The sequence below is a fragment of the Gymnogyps californianus genome, chromosome 15 (assembly GCF_018139145.2).
Source record: "Gymnogyps californianus isolate 813 chromosome 15, ASM1813914v2, whole genome shotgun sequence".
Lineage (NCBI taxonomy): Eukaryota > Metazoa > Chordata > Aves > Accipitriformes > Cathartidae > Gymnogyps > Gymnogyps californianus.
In genome coordinates this window covers 4722321-4746370 of record NC_059485.1, presented here as the reverse complement: position 1 = coordinate 4746370, position 24050 = coordinate 4722321, and the positions used below count along the sequence as shown (strand labels likewise).

Genomic DNA, 24050 nt, shown 5'->3' with positions numbered 1-24050 from the left:
GGGTAAATGTATTGTAGACTCTGTGTTCAGCCCTCATCTTTCTGGCCTTCCAGCTGAAGAAGGGTTAAGTATTAAATGGAAAACATGCTGCAAAGGACCGATGTGATTCAGCACGTGGTTGTAGTCTGATTCTAAAGCTGAGTTTCAGCGTGGTATTTGGGGAACTGCGGCTCAATGGCTGCCTGCAGTCAGTGTTTCAAGTTGAGATGCTGAATCCTCAGTGGATATCCAAGATCTCTGGGACTTGGGGCATTAACCATGGTGCCGTGGGATTAAGACTGGGTAACTGCAGCTGGCTTGCTTACGTGCTCTGTGTGTCTTTCAATAGTATAAAACACTTGCTTCCTCTCAAATGCTCTCTTCCGTAACAGGCAAGCTTAACCTAAATTAGCTTGGGTTGCTTGTAAGCTAAGATTGCCTGCATGGACAGTAAGCATGGATCACAGTGGTAAGTTAGGATGTCTGAGAGCTGGGTGAAATTGCAGACCTAGCTATACTTTTCTCAGTAAAAGGTTATAGTATCAAAATGGATCAAGTTATTGCCAAGTATTGATGCAATATTAATATCCAACAAGTCGGAATCGCTGTCCCCACACTTGATTTTTGTTTTATAGCACAAACAGGTGTTTGTAGGGAAAAGTCTTTTTTGTTCCACAATATTTTTAAAGGGGGTGTGAGTGCATGCAAGCATCCCCAGCCAGCCCCCGGCTCTGGCAAGGAGAATTCCAGGAACTCCAGGAAACTGATGTCAGTGCATTGTGTTTGCTTGTTTTCTTTTGCCTGCACTAATGTTTAATTTTAACTTAACCCTCAGAGGGGTATTTTTAGTAAAACTGTTTCTTCACTCCTTCTGTCCCATGCTGTGGGGAGAACAGATTATGTCTCCTTGTTTTTTCCAGTAGTCAGCTCTTTGTCCCTTCCATCTAAAGAGCTCTCTGATGATTGACTGAGAGCTTGAACGCTCTGCAGCATGTGTTACTGTGTCTCTTTGCATGGAGCAGCTAAAAGTTCATGTTGTTTGTTCTGTACCCATGTCTCTTGATTTGATCATTGATCCAGGCTGAAAGAAAGCAGGTCTACCTGGACAAAAGTGCTCCATTCTGGTAAAAGAATAATACCTTTTCCAAATCTTTGGTTACTGCTGTGGCTGTCCCAAGGGACAGCTGCTGCTTTAGGGGACTATCATGTTCTTCAGTGACTATCAACTGGGAGAGGCTGGCTTTTCTAAAAGTTAACAACATTTTAGTTTGGAGGGGCTTTGTCAGCACTCAAAAGAATCACAGCCCTGCAGGGTAAGGGTTTCTCCCTTGGTTTGTTTGTTTTTTTAAAAAAGCAAGAGAGCATACTTAAAACTCATCAGCCTCAGAATCTAAAATCTGAACAGCAAAAACTGGACTACTTGCTCTGCTGATCTTGAAGAAATGAATCAATTCTTGTATATGAACTGAATGGGACAATCTTTGAAGCCATACTAGTTTTACTTATTTAAAAAAGAAAAGCAAAGAAACACAGCTCTGTGCAGAGCATGGATTTACTGGAGAACTTTTCTCTCTTCCATGTCTTTGACCTGAGTTTTGGCTGCTGTCTCTGTTATTTGCTGTTCGTGTATTTCTGCAGACGAAGAACAAAATCAGAAAACTGTTTCATCCTATTCCATTCCTAGTCCATGTGTTACAATAATTGCTCGGGTGCCAAACACAAAGATAAAAAGAATTGCTGTGTTTTTTGTTTGTCATTGTTTCATGTATGAAAATGGCTTTCACTTGTAATTATCTACACATTATAAGAAGTGTGTATGTGGAGAAGCTATTGAAAAATGACAGCGGAATAATTAAATTCACACCAGCTCCCCATGTGAATACGAAGACATCAAGAGTGTTTTCTGTGGTTTAGCTTTATCCACTTCCAAAGCAGGCTCAAAGCGTGGAATTGCGAACTTTGATTCATTTTCCTGCACAAACAGGTCTCTGCTTTTTGAAAGACTAGGTAAGAAATGCCTTTATCTCTAGCAAAGGGAGATTTATATGTATGGACTCATCAACATATTATATACCTTGCACCTCCTGAAAGCTTCACCTCCTGCTGTGCTTCTGAACAGCATCACCCATTAATGCCAAGGACTATCGATGGGTGCTGAAAGGGTTACCAGGTGCTGTGCAGCACTTTGTATGACTAGTATATGGGAGATGGGTGAGGTTGGGCTTCCTATTGCAAAGGTTTGTTGTGGCTGAATATTTCTGTTGCCTTTTCCCTCTCCCCCGGCCCCCCTATCCTGTAATTCACTTTTAGAAGAAACCAGTCTCAGTTGTGCTGAGTTCAGCACTGCAGCCATTTGCAAAGACTCCACAAGGAGAAGCAGTGCTTCTCAGTTTACAGGCTGGACTGTGGTAGGAAACAGTCATTCCTTACGCTGTCAGATTGCTTATGTACCGAAGGTATCGCCCATTGAGCAAACAAGGGTTGTCGCGCTGTTTCCTCTCCATCCGCATGTGTACATGTGTGCGGGGGAAGCTATTTAGACAGTCACCTTTTTGAGGAAGGGACTGTGTTTTTTCATGCAGCATTTAGCACAGTGCTCTGAGTGTCATTTATCTGTGTCGCGGTTAGCACTGCTATTGGGCATTTGACTGCTAAGAGGATTGTTTATGCCAGTCTTACTGAATTCTAGTTCCCAGCTGTGGGCTTCAGTTTGCATCTTTTTGAACTGCTTGTTTTGCTATGTAAGTCTTCTGTGTATTGTTTTGCTTTCTTGTTCACTGTTTCTCTGCTTTTGTGTAGAAGACATATGTAATCCTGGGGTTTGGCTATGCATCATGCTGATCTGGCATTGCACCCCTTGATGCTGGACAGCACAGAATGGAGGAGAGACAGAAAAAGGGAACTTCAGATTCCCAGACTCATCCCTCTCCTCCTGTCCTTCCAGCCCCACAAATCAAGGATGTGTGATCCCTAGACAAGCCTTTCTGATTAGTTCTCATCTTGTAGCACTCAATTCTGTGTGCCTGAGTGGTGCTGCAAATTATAGCCACCTTTTATTTGTTTGTAGCTTTTTATCAGCTTTAGCATGGCTTTCCTGCTCAGCAGTGTTCCTGTAATGCCATCTTGTGGTGGCCCTGGGACTCTCAACGTGTCTTTTCCCATGCTAGCCAAAGCTAAATGAGTGAGCTACCTTCTGTGTTGTATACTAGTGATTGCAGCTCCCTTTTGTTAGCTGTATTTGTGTGCTGGTGAATCAAGGAAATACCTGTCTCTAGCTGTGTGGCACTACTCAGGGTATGATCTGAAGGTCGGGTGTTGTGTTAGACAGGGACCTTCATAGCAGATCCCTGCACTGGGTGCTTTATCTATGATACTGTAAAAGAACATAGCCTGTATCTGTTAGAAGGCTTAAGTATTACCTGTGTTATGGAGAGTCGTGTGTTGTTCATTCACAAGTTATAATAGCAAGCTATTTATTTAGTTAAGTATTCATCCCTGATACAGTGTATGTTAAGTCTTACATTGTTTTAAGTGCTTTTCTAAACACAGAGGAGTTGTTTAATACTTTGAGACTCTGCTGTCTTGTGACTGCAGAAAGGGGGGGGGGGGGGTGTCAGGATTTTGTAGAAATCCCAATTTTATCTCTGATGGTTTTTTTCTCAGTCTGTCTGGGCTTTGGATAAGCCACAGGGGCAAAAATAAGTCCAGTGTATATCTGCTTCTCAGTGACCTGGGAGCTTTACTGTACCGTAGACAGTAAGAACTATGTGTCTTGTTAATAAATGAAGTAACAAATAACTGTATTTCCTTTTTGCTTCTTCAGTGTTCCCAACTCTTGCCCAGCCAGTCCACGTGGTGCTGGATCCTCAGGATATCGTTTTGTTCACAACATTACCTCGGATCTGCAGCTGGCAGCAGAGTATGCCGCGAAAGCAGCATCAGAACAGCAGGCAGATGCATCTGGCGGGGACAGCCCAAAGGTTCAGAGAAACATTACTTGCCCAGCAGTGCTCACTGGAAGGCTTATTAAGACCTGGCAGTTTATTGCCAGTGCTGGATATAGTTAAAAGGGGTCTAAGAATACCCTGGCCATAAGGGCGCTGTGTACAGTATCCTCCAGGGTTTTGAGACCATGCCTTCAAACCAGCGTCTTATTAGCAGTAGATGATAAATCTGCTTAGCTGCCCAAAATGTATTCAAGTCATTCACTAAAATGGTTAAACGAGAAGAATTTTTTTGCTTGTTTGATAAATTAAGAACCCATAAAGAAGAGGTGCATTAAAATTCAGTTTTCTCCTTTTAATTAATGGTATTTTGCAAAACACAGTTGGAGAAAGAGGAAGCAGAGAAAGAAACCAGATCCTTGCCATGAGAAATCTGTAGTCTGACTGTAAAACAAACACGAAGGCCTGTCAAGCAAGCGTTAAATGAGAGTAACAAGTGGAATTTAGATTTAAAAAAAAAAACTTAGTTATAATGATAAAATTTAATTTTGGTGAGCTGATCTTCAGATCAAAGTTAAAGGTCTAGATCCAAAACCACCTGATTTGGGATTGGGTGGAGGAGCACAACACTAGATGGGTTTTTTTCGTAGATTGAATTCTCCCTTGAGACAAGGGCTGTTCTTGATGGAGTAATATGAAGAGCTGGGAATATGAGATCTGGCAAACAAATTAAAGTTCCTAGAATGAAACAAATCCTGCTGGAGAGGGGAAGGGACAGGATCAAGTTTCATATTGGGCCTGTTGCTGGGAGGAGAGCTGATAGCATACTTGCATGAGACCTTTCTAACGAAGTGTAGTTGTAGCTGGGCAGAATTGAAGGCTTTAGTTTCGTGAACACTGAAAGCAGTGAATGTACCCTACACCCTCTAACTCTTTGCTTCCAATTGCTTGTCCTGATCCTGTTCCTTATGCCTGGTGTAAGCATGTGTGGTAAATTCAGTGGGGAATGGAATCAGATTAAAGTTAGCTTCTTGTGTGTGTGGGGAGAGGGAAGGAGATGCTTTAATCTGGCTCAGTCCTATAGTCCTGTTTGCACACAAATGCTTGTGCTAAATTGGGAGATGGCAGTATAAAACAGGAGTGAAAGGAAAGAGGATGCTGCTGCTCTTAGTTGCCCCTGATGCTCTCTTAGCATCTGTGAAAACTACAGCCCAATGTGCTTTTTTTAGTGTGGGTTGTCGGTACACTCTAGTGTAGGAATTCTTTGTTAGTGACTAAATTTCTGTTTCTTTTTTTTCCTTAGGATGAGTCCAAGCCACCCTATTCTTATGCTCAGCTAATTGTGCAGGCTATATCTTCAGCACAGGACAGGCAATTAACACTAAGTGGGATCTATGCCCACATTACCAAGCATTATCCATATTACAGGACTGCTGACAAAGGCTGGCAGGTGAGTTCTTGACACTGACAAGCTTTTAAACTATTTTGACAGCGCTTATCTGCTTTGAAATGCATTTATTAAAGATTTGGGGTGCTGGGAATAGAGCTGCTTTGATTATTCCCAGAGTGAATTTGTTTAACATAAGCTAACTAGTTTGTTTGTGGGTGATAAGTTCTTTTGAAATACTTTCTAGGGCAATGTAGTGTGTTACTATTGGGCTCTCTGGTTTCTGACACCCTTTTAATGCTGTAGTTGTGTGTCGTTCACTTTTGTTTTTTTTTTTATTCTTTCACATCCTTGCTATCAGTCACTCCTCTGCCCAGACACTTGCCTGAGCCTTGCTTAATCCTTCACCTTGTCTTTGTTTGGCATGATCTGTCCAAGCAGAAGGTGTCCAGCCTAAAACTCAACTCCCAGTTTTTAATCATAATACCTTAAATCATCACAGATGTTTTGTTTTCCCAGTGTATCAACTGCATTGCCTAAGTCACAGTTTGCAAGTTTTGAATCTCAGACTGGGAACTTGGGGAACTTCGAGTCTGTGCCTTCCTTGTGGTATTAAAGGAAATCTGACCAGCTTCATAGGAGAGTTTGGATATGGTTAACACATGCTAAATCAACCTTAAATGTTCACTTGAGGGCTGCTTTCAAAGTTCCAGAAACCTCAGCTCCACCTGCTTTCAGACTTTTTCTTGGCATCGCACCTCTGAAATGGGTGTTGTCATTTGAATATAATACACTAATATAGCTGGAAAGACTCTTGCAGCTGCTGATTTCATTGTATTCAACTGGCAGGAGCAGTACTGCTTGGTGCACTTTGAGTACAGTTGGAATAAATACATTTCTGCCTCCCTGGCTTTTCCCTGCAGTTCTAATTAATTGTGGAATTCACTTCCTGCCTTAACCTGCTCGGCAGAGTTGTGCTTTGTGAACCAGTTGCTGCGTCCTGCTTCAAAGAGAGCTGTATTTCAGTGGAGGCTGAAGTTGCCTTTTCCCCTCCCCTACCAGTGGCATTGTAAGGCTTCACTTGTTAAGAGCTCATCTAAAGCTGCTACAAAAGCTCTGGTTTTGTTTTGTAAGTGGAAGAGGAATGAGCTTGTGCACACCTGGGCTTACTGAGCCTTTCCCCTAGCCCAAAAGACACAGCTACACCCAGTAAGAGGTGGGCTTTTGCAATGAAAAGGATAAATAGTCTTGTCAACATCTGGAGAGCCGTACAGTGCTAGACTAGTGCCACAGATAATGGATTCTTCTCAGAGACAGCTGTCTGAGGGCATGTTGGCTGGCTTGCATTATGATTACCATGAGATGCAGTGTCCTTTAGGGCATGTTTGGGCACCACGGTGATCATTTGGCAGGTAAGCAGTTAGCACAGGCTCAGGCAATTTTTTCCGCTTGCCTAGAAAAAAGCCTGTCTTTTGAGAGAGTTCTGATGTGGTTTATGGTGATTTCCCCCTGCCTCAGCAAAAGCTCTGCTTTCATTGCTTTCCACAGAAAAGTCACTGCGCTGCCTGGCTCCAGATGTATTTAAGTGATGGTGTAGTACCAAGCAAACCCATCTTTCGGCATGGTTCGTAGAAACTCTGACACGTTTCCCCAGGTTTTCTCTTGCAGTTCTCCTGTGACTTTGGAGCTGTGTGAAATGAGTGACTTGTTTCTGTCTTCAACCCTGATTCTGGCAGTGTGGATCTTATTTTTCCAAGCTGTGTGGCGAAACCCATTCGTCTTTGTTATATGCTTCCTCTTGGCAAAATAATCATCTCATTCCTCTGCTTCCTGCAGAATTCCATTCGGCACAACCTTTCCTTGAACCGTTACTTTATTAAAGTCCCACGCTCCCAGGAGGAGCCTGGAAAAGGCTCCTTTTGGCGAATTGACCCTGCCTCTGAAGCCAAACTAGTAGAGCAAGCATTTAGAAAACGAAGGCAGAGAGGAGTGTCCTGCTTCCGAACACCTTTTGGGCCTCTCTCCTCCAGGTAACTTCAACTTCCTCTAATCTCTGTGCCAAACTCATTACAAAGAAAACAAACAAACTTCTCCTGAAGTACAGTGAGCAAACTTTTACTTCTGTTTATAGTTTGAGAGGTAATATAGCTAGATAGTCCTGAGGCATAATCTGAAAATTGTTCTGACTTCTTAAGTGTTTACCAAAAAAAAAAAATCCAGAACCAAACTACAAAAATGCATCAAATAACATATCTGTTTTGGCATCATTTCAAAGAAATTCAAAGCAGTTATCACTGGAGTAAGTGTTTTCAGATGCCAGTCTCTCATTTCAGGAAAGCTGTGTTTAGATGTGGATTAGATCATAGTGGGAATAATTTTTGCGGTATTTAAAACACTCTCCTATAGGGAAGATCAAGCGGATCGTGGTTGTCAGCAGTGAAGCAATGGGGGGTGTTCTGTGTAGCTGCTTCAGTCAGTGGTGTAACTGCAAAAGAGGAGCTGTGTGCAGTGACAGCTTTCTCTGAGCCCTGTAGCTGTGAGGATAAGACTTGTAATTCAACACTAGCTGGAGCAGTTTAATGTAACGTTCCTCCCACACCTCTTCTTTTCTGTCTGTTAAAACTGGGGGCGAAACAGGAGGAGAGGTTTTGAGCTGATCAGCTTCTCTATCTTGTTTGTCATTAAAGAAATGTTCAATTCCTCATGTGTTTGGTGGTCACATAGGACCAGAGGTGGGAACCAAGTGGCTGGGGAGGGAGGCAATGGGGAGGAGGAGGAGCAACTGCTCTGTAAGCATATGTGGGGCCAGACATTTCTATCTACATTGCATCTTTCTTCCCCTTCCTCTCCCCATCGCTCTCAAACACTGACAAAGATCATTTGAGAATGGCCTGAAATTATAAAACTGATCTCAACATGAGGCACTTACAGCTTCTCTGTCAGCAGTGGGTCTTAAAATGAAATGTTAAGCATACTCTGAAGGGTTCAGTTTCCTTCAGCAAAGAATAGTATGATAGTATTTGGTGCTAGAGCATTTGTGAGGTTGCTGTGTACCTTTCAACTCCTCCCAGCAAGACTATAGTGGGTAGTGTGGAAGAAAGGCTGCCCTTCTGCTAGAGAATTCTGTACTGGAGATAACTCTTGGTCTCTGCTGCTGTCTTGTGGTCGAAATGCATCTACACTTGCCAACACTGTGTTCTGGTGTTTCAGGAGTGCTCCTGCCTCCCCCACTCACCCTGGCCTGCTGTCCCCTCACTCTAGTGGCCTACAGACTCCAGAGTGCCTGTCACGGGAGGGCTCACCCATTCCACATGATCATGACTTTGGGTCAAAGTTAGCCTCAGTTCCAGAGTATCGGTATTCACAGAGTGCACCTGGTGAGTAGCTCTTGTTTCAGAGGGAGACTGTTCAGTTGCACCAAGTGCCGTGCTGAGGACACTGCAGGAATGCTTCTGCCAGTGTGTTACAGGAGGATCTAGGTCTCTCTTTCCACTTAGTTGTTAAGAGACTGATGATGCATATGCAACTTCAGACCATTTTTCTTACTAGTCTTTGGATGAGGGGGCAGGAGATAAAGGAATGTGTAGAAGCACATGAGCTAACCTTGAACTAGGTGGCTCTAAAAAACTGACAGCAGAGTAGCCATGGCAGTGCGTAGCTCACACTAATTTACCGGCTTTCTGGATAAGATTGGCTTGGCTACACAGAACTCTGTGGTGCTGTGGCCAGGGCCTTGGTAATTTGTTAAGGCCTAGTAAGTATCTGCTTGTCAGCTGTGCTGTAACTGGCCTGATGTATAGGTTGTTCCTGGTGAAGTTGGAAGGCAAAGCTCATTAAGTAAAGCTTCATTTTTTTTGTGCTTATTGTGGCTTTTGTTCACAGAAATGTGCTCAGATGGCAAGTAAGGTTTTTATAAGTTAGGAAAGAGAAGATTGAAGGTGGTATTTTTGAAGCATTATTTTTTTGTTCCCTACCGCCACTTCTGCCAGTGCTGAGGGACTGAGTACTGCAGGTTAGAAGTGCATAGGTGAAATGAATCGAGACCTTTTTGCCTCTCCTATTAATGTATGCTTCTCTCTTCTGTTTAGGATCTCCAGTCAGTGCCCAGCCAGTGATTATGGCTGTTCCTCCCCGACCATCTACTCTGGTGGCAAAACCAGTTGCGTACATGCCAGCTTCAATAGTGACTTCTCAACAGCCTTCATGTCATGCAATTCACGTAGTTCAACAAGCTCCTACTGTTACAATGGTTCGAGTTGTGACCTCCTCTGCAAACTCTGCAAATGGATACATCCTCACAAATCAGGGCACAGCAGGAGGAGCTCATGAAGCTGCAGGAGCAGTGTTGGACTTAGCTGGTGACCACCGAGGTAGCTTTTCACCTCCCTTGCTACTCTGCTAATAAGTCTTGAGCAGGCTTGGGGGCGGAGGGCAAACACTATTTCACTCACTGGGTGCTTAGCCCTTAATAAAAGATGTTTCTCCAGGTAAAACTTAAACCAAATAAGAGCTCATCTATTTGATGTTTCTACCAGTGAGCAGGACAACTGTGCTGCCTTGTCTCCTGTGGCGAACAAATCCAACAGACTTTGGAGGCTGAAAAAATATGCAGTGCTTTAAATATTTATATTATCCCCAATACCAATATTATGCCTGTGTATTGGTCAGCTGGATGTGCTATGGAAATGTGGGCTTTTTCTAGCCAAAAGAGATGGCCTGGGAAAGGATGAAACTCTCTGCTTCAGTATGGCCTTATAAATAAATGATTGAGCCCTTCTTTTCCACAGGCCTGGATTCCTAGAGGAAGGCATGTGCTTCTGGAAGTGCAGGCAGTGCCCCATTAAAGCAATCTTCAAAAACCAGTTACAAGAAAGACCTTTCTTTCTAAGCTTGGAAATTCCAGCCTTGGGGGATTTAGTGAGTTAAATGTTCTCTTGCTGTGATCTAGACAACACCTTGTCTACTTGCCATTTCAGAAGGGCTTAGTGCTACAAGACAGATGTGTGTTGTACCAGCAGCAAGACTGGTTACTCTGATTGCTTTTATGTGGGCAGTGGGGCAATGGTTATTCTCTAAGGGAAAGAAAAAAAAATGAAGAAGACCTTCCCCTACTGCAGTAGCAGGACCACTGGCATTTTCAGTTCAGCGCTGGTTATCCTGCTTGAGTTTCACTTGCATTCTCTAGAAATTCCTGTCTGGATCCCATACATGTTCCTGAAGTGCTAACAGTTGCAGCTGCCTATCTGTCACCTGCTCCCTTCTTTCATTCACTAGTTCTTGCTGTCACTTGTTCTTTCCCTACTTGTCCCTCTCATTCCCACTCATCCTTTTCTAGTCTCTGCCTTCCCTTTGTTTTTCCTGGTTGCTCCATTTTCCTAATCTCCCTACTTTCCTTGCCTTTTCTCTCCTCACTTCCCATCAGCCTGCCTGCCTGCAGGTCTCAGCTCAAGGCTTATGTCCCATCTAACTCCACTCTTGTTGTCTACTAATGTTAAAATGGGAGAAGTCTTCTCTTCCTACAGGACTAATGAGTTTGTGCTTCCTGCCTGCATTCTCTGCTTTAAGACGCACAAAGCCCCTGGAAGAGAAGAGTGGCTCTCCTTTCCTGTGTGCCCAGCAGGAGACTGTCCTGTATCTGTTGTATACCTGCTGAATTGACCCTTTACTTGTCCTGGCAAGTGAGATAAGTGGTTGAGTGCTCTCAAACAGTTATCTCTATCCAGGAGCTCAGCCCTCTTTTTTTCTTTCTTTTTTTTTTTCTTTCCCCCTCCCTCCTGGTTTTTTCCTATACTTCCATAGCTGGCAAAAGCTTGCGGTTGTGGGAAGACCTCCCTGTGCAGGCCTGACAGCAAGCTGTTGCAGACTTTTGACTCCAGGCATTGTTTAAGATCTTAATGCCTTCTCCTGCTGTGTGGCATTGAGAGTCAGGCCAATTTGCCTGTAATTGCAAAGTAAGCTATGAGATTTGCAGTGACTGCTGTCCATATCACAGCTATAATGTGCCAATAAGGGAGATGATGCCTTTTTAGGACAAAGGGTCAAGTTTATAATCTTGACTAGGTTTTCTTGGCTAAGTGGCTTATGCTATAAGAAAAATGTTCTTAATATTGATAGAGTATACGTGCAGTAGAGAATATTTTAGTGTTTTCAAATGTTCATCCCTGACCTTCTGTAGCGCTGAGGTATTTTCACGTCTGTAAGCCTGGTGTATGTATCGCTGCTAAAATGTTAATGAGAATAAAGCCTGCTCCTAAGCCAGGGTAGTAAATGATTGTTGTCTGTTCTGCTCTTAAGCAGGCATGGATGAAAAACCAACGATCGCCTTTGCCACGATACCTACAGCCAGCCGTGTTATTCAGACAGTCGCCAGTCAAATGGCACAGGGTGTTCCAGGACAGACGGTCACGATCCTTCAGCAGGCAGCTCCAGTGACCATTGGACAGCATCAGCTACCCGTGCGGGCAGTCACTCAGAACGGGAAACATGCTGTCCCCACCAACAGCATCACCGGCAGCGCTTATGGTAGGCTCTGTTTCTGTTGCTTTCTGGTTTTTGATTGCTCTCTGAACTTAGCAGTTAGGTTATAAAGCTGTAAGGGTTTTCTCTTCTTGGTTAGTATATGTCAAGTTATTCCATGTGTCCAATTCCAAAAGTATTCCAATTCTTCAACTTCTGTGGCTGTAAATGTCAGTGGTAGATTCCTTCTGTCCACCTCTGTTAGCAAAACTTTTCCACTAGGGAAAGGGAGCAATCTAGCATTGCTCCTGAAAATCCAATGTCTTTCCTTTGTCCTTGGCTATGCATTTATTACTACTTATACTCTCTACCTTTTGAGGGTTACTTGTTGAAAGTGTTAGTGATTCTTGTGTAGAGCCTGTTTTCATTTGTTTTCTTCTGCCAAACAGCCTTTGCTTTCAGCATGCCCAATAATAAAATTTCCATGGTGCTCTTTAGATCTTGTGAAATATGACTCCATAGAGTATTAAGAAAATAACATACTTTCCCATCTTAAGGTCTTAGAGCCTGAGAGAAATAAGATCTATTTCATCAGGTGGATGAATGTAGGATTATATATAGGATGTGTTCTGTAGTCATTTGTCAAGCCTGATTTTTAAAATCCCATACTAGCTATGTCTTGGCAGCCTCTTCTTATTGCTTGCTCAGCACCTCAGGTTTTGTTCGGTTAAGGATATGACTGGGGATGGTAATATCCAGGTTTCTTACAGCCCTCTTCAATGAGATGCTAAGCACCTCTGCTGTCCCAGGCTGGTGCTTATGGGGAGTTTGAAATGAAGGGCACTGGTGGGATTTTGATGGCTTTCACGAAGGGAGGAAAGTTTCTACAGAATTTTCTGCCATGTCTATTTGTAGTATCACCTGGCTTGCACTTGAATTGCAAGAATCTGACTGGAGCAATGAAAAAATGATAGCAATAAGGTTTTTATGCAACTAGGATATTAAGACATTAAATAGATCAGATAGGTGGAGTTGCTGCTACCCAGCAGTAGTGTTTGTCTAATGTAGAATCAGACAGTTTTTTATTTAACATTTTTATGTTAAGATATTCTAATCTCACCAAAATTTTTCTAGCTCTCTCATCAAACTGGAAAGTATTCCAGTTGCATCTGAGTTTTTTTTGTAAGTGGTAGTGAATTTTCTTGTTCACAAAACGGAGCCTGAGTCTCTTGACTCTTGTCTGTATGAAGTTAACTTCTCTTCAACTGCATGGTTTAGGTTCAGTTTAGTCACTAAACTGTAATTGGTGACTGCCCTCATCCTTACCCTATTTTTTTTCCTTCGTCCTCTTGATAGTCTATAGCCTCCTTCCCATGCCTTGGTAGAAGTTGCTGGCCTTTGAGGGCCTTTGTTCTGTTTGCTTTGTTTATTTATCCTAGGGCTCCTTTTTTGATGCACTCAGTAGTGAACACACCACTAATGTTTTGTCATTCCATTCTTTGCAAATCAGTCTGGAGGGCAGAGGATGTGCTGTCTCCTGAGTCCCCTTTGGCTGCCTCTCTGATGCAGAGTCCAGAAACTGCATGTGTTTTGTTTTCCAAGCAGTGTTGTATGCCAAAGCCAGTATGTAAGCACATTCTCTGTCTGGAACTAGGAATTGTAGACATTTTTACAGAGGGTTGCTACTTAAATCGTCTTTTTTTCTTACCACTTTTATTAATGGGAGGGTGAGATCTTTTGTCAGTACTGGAATACAAGATTGGGAACCAGAAATTCCTGCATTTGGATCCCAGTTCTGATGGGAACACATTTGGTTGTCTAGGGTAAGCTCTTTCCTGCCGCTTTTACAAGTGAGATGTCAGCACACACAATGTTTGGATTCTAATCTAGTTTCCCAACAGACTGGCTGTTCTTACTGTGCAAGCAGGGCTAAAGAGAGCCCTCTAAACTGAAGGCACAGCGCACAGATGTTGTAGCTTGCAAGAAGTTCTGATTGTAGGTGGCCAGAGAACTACCTCGCAAAGAGGTGGTGTGCTGTAATTTTAACAGGGGATTGATCCTCCACTTCTGGAGATGAATGCTTTTAGCTGGCAATGCCCTGTTTGACAACGGATAGGAAGAAGGAATTTCTCCTATGAAAGGGGTTATTACCAGTTTGGTAAACTTGAACAAAGCTGAGATTGTGGGGGGAGAGGGAGAGACAAGGCTAGCAAGCCTTTCAAAATGGACTTGAAAACAACACTTGAATATGTGCTAGCTATCGCATTTGACTGTGTGTTTTGTTTTCTTACTTTCTGGAATAGCAACACTTGTGCTACTTCATCACATTAATTCTCTTTCTCTCTCTTGTTCTGCTTCCCAGCTCTTACAAATCCATTGCAGCTTCTTGCAGCCCAGGCCAGCTCGTCCACTCCTGTTGTAGTCAGCCGGGTATGCGAGACAGGGACCGAAGAGACAGCAGCAACCTCTTCCAGTGAACCTGAAGTCAAAAGACCCCGGATAGAAGAGTCTGGTGGAGCGGTCCCAGCCCAAACTGGAGTCATCACGTCTACAGTGCCACAAGGACAGGCAACCAGTGAATGAAGAACCGGTGGGAGGAGCTGGAGTGATGCGGGGTGGGCATGGGATGGCAGGAGCCCTAAAGCAGCTTTCAAAGAAAACAAACCACAACTATAACAGCTCAAAACATAGCAGATAAAGAGCTCTTTTTAAAGTCAGATTTTTAAATGGGAGGACAACAGCTGTTAGAATCACAAGGTGCCAAAAAGAATGGAAAATCCCTCCCAAGAACCCATATCTGGAACTCTGTTCTGTCTTTACCTATGGGATATTTTTTCCTTTTTTTTTTTTAAATATTCAAAAAAAAATACAGACAACTGATTGTATGACTGCTGGGATATTTTTAATTGTCTTTTCCCCTTTTGGCTCCAAGGGGATGGGATTTGCAGTTCAGCATCTAAAGGAATGTAACACAAATACAGTCTGCTCCCTGGAAAGAAAACTCCTCATTTTCTATGCCTTAATACTGTGCTTCTCAGAGCTTTGAACCATAGGACCATTTTAAAAAGGCCACCTAAGGCAATCAAATGCTGAAAGATGGGTGCAGTATCTCACAACAACAACATTAAAGAAACATGGTACCAAGCTTAAAGAAAAAGGCAAATGATTTTGTTTTTTAAAACAGAAAAAATCTGAATATGAACGAATGTTTATTTATGTGGGGATTCAGGAGGAAGAGTTACAGGGCTCAGCCACCTGGATTTCCAGATGCAATTTCTCTCCATTCCCTCTGAGGGAGAATAGGATGACAGAGGAACTGTATTAATTTGGTTCCTGTAAAGATATTAAAAACAAAGGGTTTTGTACCTTCAGTGATTTCTTACAATTATTCATCCCTTGCTCTGGACAACAGCCAAAGTATCTTGATGACTGAGGATCGCATGGGGAAGGGTATCTCCAAAAGGTTCTGTGTGCATCTGATTGATCACATCCTGTGCTGGAGTACCAGGTTTTGTTCAAAATAGCACTGTATGTGAAGACATTGCCACTCTCTCTGAACTTGAGAAAATACTGGTTCATCTTCTGCACTAAAGCAAGTCCGCCTTCACCTCCTGTTGGTAGTGTGGTCCTCAACTAGGTGGACAATGGTCAGGAGGCCAGGGCTGGGTAGGAGTCTGTCACTGACCCTCTGCCATGGCTAACAGCAAAGCGCCTGTGTTATTCTTCTGAGAGGGAAGTTGAGAGCTGGGGTGAGAGGCACCAGAGTTCATACAGTGTTTATTACAAATTCTGTAAGGGTGTAGAGACCAAGGCAAAAGAGACTTTTATTTTCCATGTGGCAAGTGTCACTGGAGGTCTTAAACAGGTTTTCAAAAAGGAATTTGGAGGTTTCCTTTCATTGCGTGGCTCCCTCTCCTGTCTCTCCTCCCTTGAGGATCATTTGGGTTGGCCAGTAGGAGGAGGCTTTTACTCAAACTGTATTTCACACTCTTCATGTAGTACAAGTATGTCTTAGGAGTAAACCAGATTTGAGTCACTTCAGCCACATGGAACAGTGGGTGCATGTGACGCCTTGTGACTGGCAAAGACTTGTGACTGCGTAGCGTCCAGCTAACCCCTTTGGTTTTACGCCTGTTTGCAATCCCCTTGGCTAATGTGTCTTCTGGCAGTGCAGCAGAGATCTTTTAATTTAGAAAATGTTATGGGTTTGGTAATGGCAAAGGAGACTTAAGAGGGATGGGATGTGCCTTTGGTAGGTTATCCCCCTGTCTGTACTGATTTATTGTCAGGTTGCTGTCTTGTACAGTCTGACAATGCTATCGCGGAGCAGAGAGGCAAGCCCACTGCATAAACATGTTGCAAAAAGATTTCCCCAATGTGCAGTAAATGATACTGTCAGTGTGTCCGTGGGGATTAGAGGGTAAGGCACAACTGTTCAATGTCTGCTGGAATCTGGGGAGAGGGAGGAAATCAGCAAGGTAACAGCTGGCATCACTTGTTCCCTTCTAGGTTTCCTTTCTTTTTGCCAAATCCTATTCAACAGCCAAGTCCCACCGCTTGACTAAAACCCAGCCATGTTTTATTCTCAAGCCAGTTGTTTTGTGAGAAATATTTCTGAAAGAAGGAAAGAATTTCTTGGTCTCGTGATTTGCGATTACTTTCTGCAGTTAGAGGCACACAAAATATTCAGGACAGTTCATTTATCTGCAGCTAGGCTTTCATAATTTAGACGTGTGCCTTTAGTGACAAGTTATTAGATTGGGTTTTAGTACTTTGAAAGATTTTGTGAAGGAGGATTGTTACAGACCACAAAGTAATTGAAGCAGGCCAGCCTCCAGCTGTCACTTTTCCTGCTAGGAAGGCTAGGTGTGGCATAGTGGAAAAGCACGCGGATTAGCTCTATTTTCTGTAGTCTTTTCAAAGCCAGAATTCAATAAAATGGACTTCAAGGAAGAATGCACAAGTGAGAGTGCAGCATAGTTTATCTGTGATTAATCAGTACTTTCGGGTGACTGCTGGTTTAGATACAGGCACGCCTCTGAAACAGCCCTGAGGGTAGGGAGCTTTCCTGAAGCAGAGGAGTTTTTAGGTTTCCAGTATGTTGGGTGAGTCAGCACAAGGTGAGCAACCAGCAGAATACTGTTCAGGATGTGAAGCTGCCAAAGTTTTGTGTCTTTTTCTTTACTGCTGCTTTTCTGTTGAAGAGTCTAAATAATTAGGCCCTAAACTTCTGTAAACTAGTCCAGCACCATAGAAATACATCAGCTGAATGACAGTGTTTTCATACACCAGCTGCTGCTTTATAGTTACCTCTTGAAAGTCCATCCTCAGGTTGCATGTATAGGTCTGCCTCTTAAGTATTTAGAACAGATTAACACTTTCTCACTCTTGCTCTTGGGCTCACAATGCCTGCGGGTTAAAATGTGAGTTGAGGATAAGCAACTATCTTTGATCTGTTCACCCATTCTGCTTGAGGTGTCTGGAGCTTGTCAGTTCATCCTATAAGGGGATTTTTGCTTTATCAGTCTGTTGCATCCCCCTGCTACTGTAGGAAGCAGCCAGGCCACTTGAAAACTTTTTTTTTGTAGGTTTGCCTATACATTGCCTATATCATTGCCTGATACTAGGTAAAATAGCAGTTCTTACTAAATCCTGTTGAGCTGTGGAAAAATGTCGTCCTCATTGGGAACACATGAGATGGGGACATCTTGTTTCAGGCCTCCGTTATTCTTTCAACACACTGCTCAGTCTGGAAGACAGCACCACTCTTTTTACGTATCAGTCCTGATTCCGCAGGCTTTCAGTTTTGAGCACTGCAGAGGAATGAAAATTAATGTGATGGTAGAATTAAGTCTTCAACTAGAAAGAAAATGTTTACCTTAATGGTTATATGCAGTATTCGGATTATTTTAAATTGATCATCTAACTTGTTTTTATTGTCTAAAAAGTTGCATCTCATGTCCTCAATTAATTATATTAGCTGAGGGAGGTTTGAGGGCGAGAGGAGTAGGAGGATTCACTGCATCTTCTGCTGTCTGTATAACAAAGGTCAAGGCATGTTGAATATTTAACCTGCTATAACTTAGACCTGGGAAAACTCTGAAACAGAGTTGTTAATGTGTGAATTCACTTTTTACCATTCCCTATTGATTTTTTTTTTCGTCTTAGGCAATGACAAAGACTAATTTTTTTTGCTCAGTTTATAGCGACTTTTGTTGCCTCAGTTTGCAAAAACTGAATGCAATTGTTCTTGGTTTTATTCCACTGGAATTCCTTAGTTATTGTTTTGTCTTGACCTTGGCTCTTGTGATACAGGAAGCTTTTTACAGTGAGATCAATTTAATCTGATTTAGTGATAACACAGTGCTGAGCACAAAATTGAAGTTCATGATTAGCTCATATATTCTTTTCAACTCCTTTTTCTTCCCATATTCCTCCCTCCCCCATACCATTAATGCTGTCCCCTGTAGCATATCCAGTCATTTTTATCTACTGACGGGAGCAGCACCTTGCATTAAGCTCTGCCCAAGGACTCAAGGATGAAAATACCCGTGGGTACACGGAGCTCCAGAGCAGGTTGAGAAAGGTCAACTTGGTCACCCTGTATTTAATTTTCATGCTGTTTTTTAGACATGTTACTGTTGGGCACAGCTTGTTCAGGAGTGTGTTTTCAGACACATGTTAAAGCTTTATAAGAGGAAAGAAATAGTTAACTAACAGCTGAAGCCTTTACAGTGCTTCTGCAGTCAATGTCATGGTCTGGCTTCAGGTTTTGGGGGAGTAAACTTGGTTTTGCATGTTTTAGACATCTGTCTTGTGTACTGACTTAGAACTGTCATTCAGAGTTAACTTCCATATTTTTTCCCCTTTTTCAGTAGGGAAATGCCAGCAGTAAAATGAAACTTGAAGCACAGAAGGCTAGGGACCTATATCTAAGGAAGTGAGAGCATCTGACCTGAGCTTTCATATAGTGTGCTGTGGAACACTTTTCACTGACCACTGGGGAAGTTAAATTGACGTTTTCATTTGTGTTAGCAAGGGGGTTTCCCAGTGAGATATTTGGTATCACTCTGATGTGTGTTAGTGTGTAAATGAATGTCAAAATGTAGGGTGAAAGGAGAAACGTTTCCCTGCTATATACCTAGATTTGGGGGTCTTGGATGACAAGGATTGAATCTAGCAATAGTTCTGTACCTTTCCATAGAGGATCAAAAGCTGTTTCTTCAAGCTTATTGCATTTAAGGATTAAATTCCAACTGGTTGGTTGTTCCATCTTTGTCTCTGAGGTTTAAACTATGACTTATAAATTATAGTTTATCACTGTGATAAACATAGATCACATAAAACTGTAGTATTAGGGAAGATCAAATCTGTTTGTTGTTTCTGCCGTTGGCCAGTTGTAGCTGTGTAGAAATATAGAATAACTTGGGTTGGAAGAAACCTTTGGAGGTCTCTGCTGTAACCTCCTGCTGAGAGCAGGTCCAACTAGATCACATTGCTGTGACCTTGTCCTGCTGAGGTTTGAATGTGTCTAGAGATAGAGGTTCCATGACTCTGGTGCCTGTTCCACTCTGACCACCCATGAGGTGAAAACTCTTTCTCAGCTATCTGAGAAGAATTTCCCGTTCAGCTGCATGTGTTCATTGCCTCTTGTCCTATCACATCACACCTCTGAGAAGAGCCTAGCTCTGCCTTCTCTGCGTCTTCTGAATGGGTAGTTGAAGACACCAGTAAGATTTTTCCCCATTTGCTTCCTTTTCTTAAGGCTGAACCAACCTGGTTGTCTCGGTCTCTTCTTGTACATGACATGCTCAAGCCCCCAGGGCATCAGGTGCAATTGCTGCAGAAGGTCCCTGTCTGTCTTGTACTGGGGAGCACAAAACTGGGCACAGTACTACAGATATGATCTGACAAATGCTGGATGGAGTGGAAGAAGAATCAGTTCCCTTGGCCTGCTAGCTACACTTTTGCAAGTACAGCCCAGTACCTGTTTGCTCTCTTGCTGCAAGACAAGTGTGAGAAACAAGAGTCAAAGTGAACTGGAAATACTCTGGATTGCATTCGTACGTATGCAACCATCTTGTCCCTCTCTTCCAAGGAAGAGTGCCAGCTTGGGTCTAGGAGCTTTTTGAACAGGAGGCAGTACTGAAGGATCCTGATCACTTTTAAAAATAGCTGTGCTTTACCTTATCAAATGATGGTTTCAATCCAATGTGGAACTTGCCTTGAGTTTCTACCTTGATGCAAAATCTTTCAGATTTTTAGTCCTGCTGCTGATAAGTTGGACTAGGGCATTCAGAATGAACCTCTAGAGGAACATGACTAGCTTCATAATTTTGCCCTTGCTGCACACTGAGCTTTTGAGTTTGCAAATGCTATCATGCAGCAAATGATCCGTCTTCCCTTGCCAGCCGATCTCTCGGGCACCTTCTGTTTCTGCTCCCCATCAGAGTTTTTCCCTCTTTCTGGTTGTTTCTGTCAACTCCAGAGTCCTTTAATCCAACTCCTAATTTAATGCCATTGCTTGAAGGTCTGCATCTGGTGAGAATCTGTGTGTTAGGTCGCAGTTATACAACAGATTGTTCAGTCATGTAACTTTTTGTTTCCTTCTGGGTGAAAAATTATGCCAAAGCTGCTACTACTATAGCATACACTACTGTTGTAAAGTGTAGCTTACAATGGAGCCAGCTGTGCTGCAGAAAACAGTTACACTACAAGGTCATCTGGATTGCTGGAACTGATGGGATTGGGAAGTGATGCCTTCTTGCATTTTGACCTGCACCTGATCAAAACATCGCTGTGATTTCATGCTGGAGCGCCTCTCTCTGCGGCTGCCTAGCGGCTGTTTGGCTGTGATTAGTTAGATCAGCATCTCTCTGCTAGGTGGGTTATTTGCAGTACAGTGCATGTGTTTGTGCACTCGGGTGTGGATATATGCATAATAATCATCAGCAGTGGAAAATACCTAGCTGTGATGGTGGGCTTCCTCTGTTAGGATGTTTTTCATGGGGCAGTGATAGAGCAGTGAGCATTTCACTTTGGCCTGAGCAAGACATTTTGAAAAATACTTGGTTTTCTTGGAGCACTATATTTAAATTCTAAATTTTTAATCAACTTTTAACCTTTGTATTTATATGTTCAGAAAATTCTTTTGATACCTTTTCAATTTACCAATACTGAATTAAAACCCTTCAGAATGTATGGCTGGTCCTCTCCTTACATGTCACTTTAAGTTTCAGAGCCTGAGGGTAGTTGTGCCAAGTCTACCCCTTCACGCTCAAGGTAGGGAAAAAAAAAATAATTTGACAATTCACGGGTGGCAGCTAAGGAAGAAACCCTTTAAATATTTTTTCAGAGAATATTAAATTAGATCTGTGTAAACATAAAATTTATATTTATTAACGTGTGTGTGAGTGTATGTGTCAATATAGATATATAAATGGTCCATGAGTATTTCTTTCTCTTAAATGGTACTTTACACGGACTTTTATACAGTATGTTGGTAAATTCCTGCACCAGGCACTGATTCTAAAAGAACGATGTATCTATTTTTCGTAATGAATGTGAGCAGCTGGTAGAAGCAGCTTTACTTCAGTGATTGCTTTCATTCCTCTCGCAGAGCAGAAGAGGCGACTTGGTACTTGCATCTTCCTTGTGTAGGAGCCCTGCTTCTGGCTTTGTCATGCTGTCAGCAACCCCAGTCTGTGCTGCTTTTCTGGCAAGAAGATCCCCCAAATGGCACTAATGAAAGCTGGAATCCTTTCTTGTCTCAAATTGTCTCTAGATGCGGTATCGGGGAGTTCTTTACAGATTCTGCTCCATAAGTAATGGGACCTTATTTCTAACAGAGGAAATTAATGGAGGGTCCATGAGGATGCTGTAAGGTTGAGGAATTCCGCCTTGTCTGTCTGTCAGGTGGCTAAGCTAACACTGGGGCACTATGAAATAGTTTCTTTTCCTCTGTGGTAAGATCATTCTCCTTTTACGATGCTTCTGTCTCGTTGTGGGGCGTGAGGTGTGTGTATATCCCCTTAAATGCATAAGAGTTTTTCTAATGTTCCCATTCACAGGGAGTAAATTTTACCTCACTGGCCAAATTTCAGTAGTGGTTTAACTCCACAAGGATCACTAAATTCACAGAAGTGTGTGTTTTGACCCACTTGGGCCTTTTGAGAATTATTCTTAAAAGCAGGTGATACTTGGCTTCCCAATCCTAATTGCTCTTCCAGAAGTAGAAATTCCTTTCTCTGTAAGGACCTGAGTGAATGCTTCACCGCAGTGCTTACTGTCTGGTGATCGGGCTTTGATACTTAAGGGAGGACAGGACTGGTGGTAAGAAGAGTAACCAGAATAGGAGCAGTGAAAGGAAACAGCTTTCCTCCTCAGCAGAAAACAATCCTTGTGGAAACCAGACTTCCCCTAGTATTTGGTTAACTGCTTTGTGTCTGCTGCAGAGTTAAGCAATGCACCTTTGCTGTGATCTAGACCTTCAGTCCTGCTTCTACCCCACCTCAGTTTCACTTAAAGCAGTCTCAAACAGAGCCTTCCGTAAAGCTAAGAACAACGTTGAGGAGAAATGTCTGTTAGCTGAAAAAAAATGAGATATAAATGGAGCAGAAAAAGTGATATTTCCTTCTGTTTCACTGCGTTGCTGCTAAAAGTCTGTTGCAGAACATCCTAATGTTCTGCTGATTTATATGCCGCTCTTCGGAGGTGGACAGGCTGCTAAGTAGGCAAGTTGGCTCTGTAGCAAATGAATTACTGTAAACCTAAACTCACTTTTTCTCTCTGTTTTTCTCCCCCAAATGGGCTTGAAGTAGAGGGAACCAGAGTGGTGTTTGTCAGATGTTTTTGCTTTAATGGAAAAGGAAACAGAGAATGTTTAAAAAAAAAAAAGTCTATACTGATGCAGAAAATGGAATGGCTTTAAAATACAAAAATCTTACAAGACCATATATTGTCTTGGGTTCTGGACATGCCATTTGTACTGCGATGAGACTGGCCTTGTCCAGCCTGCCAGCCAACCTCCGCATAGCCAAAAAGAGCATTTAAAAGTCTGTAGCTATCCAAAGGACTGTTAAAAGCTGTTTGTTTAGGGATAAATCAAAAGATGTATGTGAGCAATGGATGGTAAAGCTGGAAATTCAGATCCAGCCCTGAATATTTACTTTAAAAAGAAAAAAAAAAATCAGAAAAATCGGAGTCTCCCCCTGTTCTGCAGCTATGCATTCCCACTGAGTCCTTAGGGGAAGGCTGCGGTGAGATGAGGACCTGAAATACCTCAGTGGCTTACAGAAGTGTTCTGCTGCAGAGATCTGGGGGAGCCTTACCCCTTTCACCTAGATTTGGCACTTAATTTAAATATGGGGATGGATGGGGGAACTAAAGCCATGCTTGCATTTCAGTTCCTGATGTTGCCTGTACAAGACACCTCCAGCCAGATGTTTTGGTTTTTGTGGGTTTTTTTACAGCTAATATCAAAAGTATTTTTTTGTGACTTGTTTTCATTATCAGTGCTTTTTAAAAAGCAGGTGTGTATCCCAAGGGGGAAAGCTCCATCTGGGGCAATGGATGTGAAGTTCATCATCTTTATCTGGCCATGTTGCGGCACGGCTCCTGTGAGATGCTTAACTGCACAGGCAGACCATGGCTCCCACGCAGGGTGGGAGAGCGTCCCGGTCGTGCTGAGGAGGCTGCTGCTCACCGGAGGAGATGGCAAATACGAGCATCCGAGGAGCAGGACCTGCATTTCCACATCAAATGGGATACAGTGGTTTTTGTTTTGTTTTGTTTTTTTCTAATATGGAGCCATACATTTTTTTAAGTAATTTGAGATCTGAATGTGATTTCTAATGTATCAAGAACGTTAATATTTTAAAGCTATAACAAAGTTTTAAATTTCTACTATTTTTTTTCATTTATTTTAACTGTTCTGTTCTGTTCCCTTAATTTGATGTATGTGGTTGGGGAATGTTGCTTCTCCTCTTAGCATTTGTTTCTATAACCAGAAATAAAATTATATATGAAAGAGAAAATGCCCTGAAATTGCTTGCTGCTTTTGAGTGACAGACTTGCATCCTTCCCGTGTAGTATCGTAGGGGGGTTAGGATTCCTGCAGCAGTTTGTGTTTTACAGTCTACCCCTTCTCACAATGTGAGGGGACAGAGTGTTTTGGCATTTTTTTTCTTTTACTGTTTTCATTAAGTGCTGTAGGAGGGAAGTATATGTCTGAACACCTTGCACTGTTTTAGAGTTCACAGATATCCTTCTTTTGATCCCTTGTC

General features: G+C 42.6%; 1 protein-coding gene across 2 annotated transcripts in view; it reads left to right on the top strand.

Moving 5' to 3' along the window:
• The window catches only part of FOXK1 (forkhead box K1), a 49653-nt gene extending 34053 nt beyond the window's left edge, over positions 1-15600 (top strand). The window contains exons 3-9 of one of the 2 annotated variants that reach the window (XM_050905876.1): positions 3803-3959; positions 5227-5373; positions 7147-7340; positions 8521-8687; positions 9399-9680; positions 11608-11832; positions 14129-15600. In XM_050905876.1, the coding sequence (XP_050761833.1) occupies positions 3803-3959; positions 5227-5373; positions 7147-7340; positions 8521-8687; positions 9399-9680; positions 11608-11832; positions 14129-14349 (1393 nt within the window). In that variant the 3' untranslated portion in view covers positions 14350-15600. Of the gene's footprint in view, positions 1-3802; positions 3960-5226; positions 5374-7146; positions 7341-8520; positions 8688-9398; positions 9681-11604; positions 11833-14128 lie in introns of both variants that reach the window. The other variant, XM_050905875.1, reaches the window with a different exon arrangement.
• Positions 15601-24050: the final 8450 nt, after the last annotated feature.